Source organism: Lactuca serriola, chromosome 4 (genome assembly GCF_051521515.1).
Source record: "Lactuca serriola cultivar US96UC23 chromosome 4, Lser_US96UC23_V15, whole genome shotgun sequence".
NCBI lineage: Eukaryota > Viridiplantae > Streptophyta > Magnoliopsida > Asterales > Asteraceae > Lactuca > Lactuca serriola.
Genome location: NC_136411.1, coordinates 114,259,154 through 114,261,122, shown reverse-complemented (window position 1 = coordinate 114,261,122; position 1,969 = coordinate 114,259,154). Strand labels below are relative to the sequence as shown.

Here is a 1,969-nt window from a genome sequence, read left to right as displayed (position 1 = left end):
GGTTGGGCAAAATATGGCTAGGGTTTCTGCATGGTCTTTTATTGAGGATCGCTTCTGCTCTAGATTATCTGGCTGGAAAGTGAAGAGTCTGTCTATTGGAGGTCGTCTTACTCTGATTAAGTCAGTTCTTGGAAGTTTGGTAAGTTATCTGATGTCCATCTTTATGGCCCCATCTAGTGTTCTTAATTCTTTAGAGTCTCTTCGCTCTAGATTTTTTGGGGTGCAGATTTAGAGGATACATATATGCATTGGGTCCGTTGGGATAGAGTTTTGGCTGATAAAAAAGAGGGTGGTCTTGGAATTGGAAGTTTGTTTTCTTTTAACCGGGCCCTTCTTTTTCGCTAGTGGTAGAGATTCTCTCATAATCCAGATTTGATTTGGGTCAGGATGGTGAAAGATTTACATGGTTCTAATGGGGGTTATTTTTCTTTGTCGTTGCGAAGAGGGTGGACAGGTCCTTGGAGTGTGTTTTTTCGGATGTTAATGCAACTTAGAGGCCGGGGTGTTGATTTGATCTCCTTTTGTCCGATTATAGTTGGAGATGGGAGTAATACTTCTTTTTGGCATGATGTTTGGAAAGGTGATCAGCCTCTTGCGGTATCTTATCCAAGAATTTATGCACTGGATGTTCATCAGAGTGTCTCGATTCGGGATACAGTTATGGTTGGTTGGAGTGTTGATTCTCTCAGACGAGTTCCTAGAGGTGGAATTGAGCAGACCCAGTGGGATGAGTTGACTGATTTGTTGTGTGATCTCCACCTTCATTCTTTTCCTGATCGGTTGGGTTGGTCGATTGATGTTTCTGATTCTTTTTCAGTTTCGTCTGCTAGTTTTCTTATTGATAGTGCTTTGTTGTTTACAGGTAGCTGTGAAACTAGATGGAATAACTGGGTGCGTATTAAGTTAAACATTTTTATTTGGAGGTTGCGGTTATGGAGTATTCCAACTAGACAAAGTTTGTCTCAATGTGGAATAACGCTTAACTCGATCATGTGCCCTATTTGTTCCACTACGGTTGAGTCTAATGATAACTTATTCACTGATTGTATTCAATTGTGGGATATTTGGTCTCATGTTGCTATTTGGTGGAAGTTCAGATTCCATTCCGGTTATCCATTGATTCCATTCTTTCATGGTCTCAGTTGTCTGGTTTGAGAGGTGGTCAAAGAAAAGCTTTTGATGCGATAAGTTTTACTACTTTATGGTGCTTATGGAATTTTCAGAATGCTTCTATTTTTGGAACGGTGGTGCCTAGGAAATCTTTTATTTTTGATGACGTCATTGAGAGATATTTTTTTTGGATTTCTAATAGGTGTACTAAAGCTAAGATATGGTGGACTTCTTGGCTTCATAACCCATCTATTGTTTGTAATTTGTTGTAATGTTTCTTTTTCTAGCTTCTTGTTAGTTTTTTAATAAAATCCCCGATGTTCAAAACAAAAAAAAATCATGAGCTGCTACTATCACTGTTTGTTTGATTATCTCAATCTGGTTAGTGTTTTGATTGTTAGTGTTTTTGATTGTATATAATATCTCAAATTGCTCGCTGAATTACAGGGATTGCAATCTTGATATAGAACTTAAATTATCAACGTGATAAGAGTATAATAAATTGTCCATTTCTTGATCTTTTAGAAAAAGATGTTATAACTGGATTACCATCTACGACTGTGATATTCTATTTTGTTGATTAAACAATCTATGATTTGGCTAGGATTAAGTATTATGTTTGGCTTGATAACTGTTCCTGCCATGAGAAAATACATCCAACAAAAAGTAAAAGACGATTTTTTAAACTAATACCATTATCTAACTTTAAAGGATCTTTTTTTCAACTTTGATGCCATGTAACAAAGTTTTGGCTGAAATTTTCAATTTTGTCGGCATCTAACAGGTTATGATTTAAATAATGATATTAGATATATGAGTAATCAGGTTTTCTTCGGTATTTAAATTATTTTGTAGACAG

At 36.2% G+C, this 1,969-nt stretch overlaps 1 protein-coding gene across 1 annotated transcript; it reads left to right on the top strand.

Moving 5' to 3' along the window:
* The first annotated feature begins 387 nt into the window (after positions 1-387).
* On the top strand, positions 388-1,382 carry LOC145098737 (uncharacterized). Its single transcript, XM_079036345.1, has 3 exons — positions 388-891; positions 1,098-1,204; positions 1,313-1,382. Exons 1-3 carry the CDS (start codon positions 388-390, stop codon positions 1,380-1,382), a joined length of 681 nt encoding a protein of 226 aa, XP_078892471.1.
* The last annotated feature ends 587 nt before the right edge of the window (positions 1,383-1,969 follow it).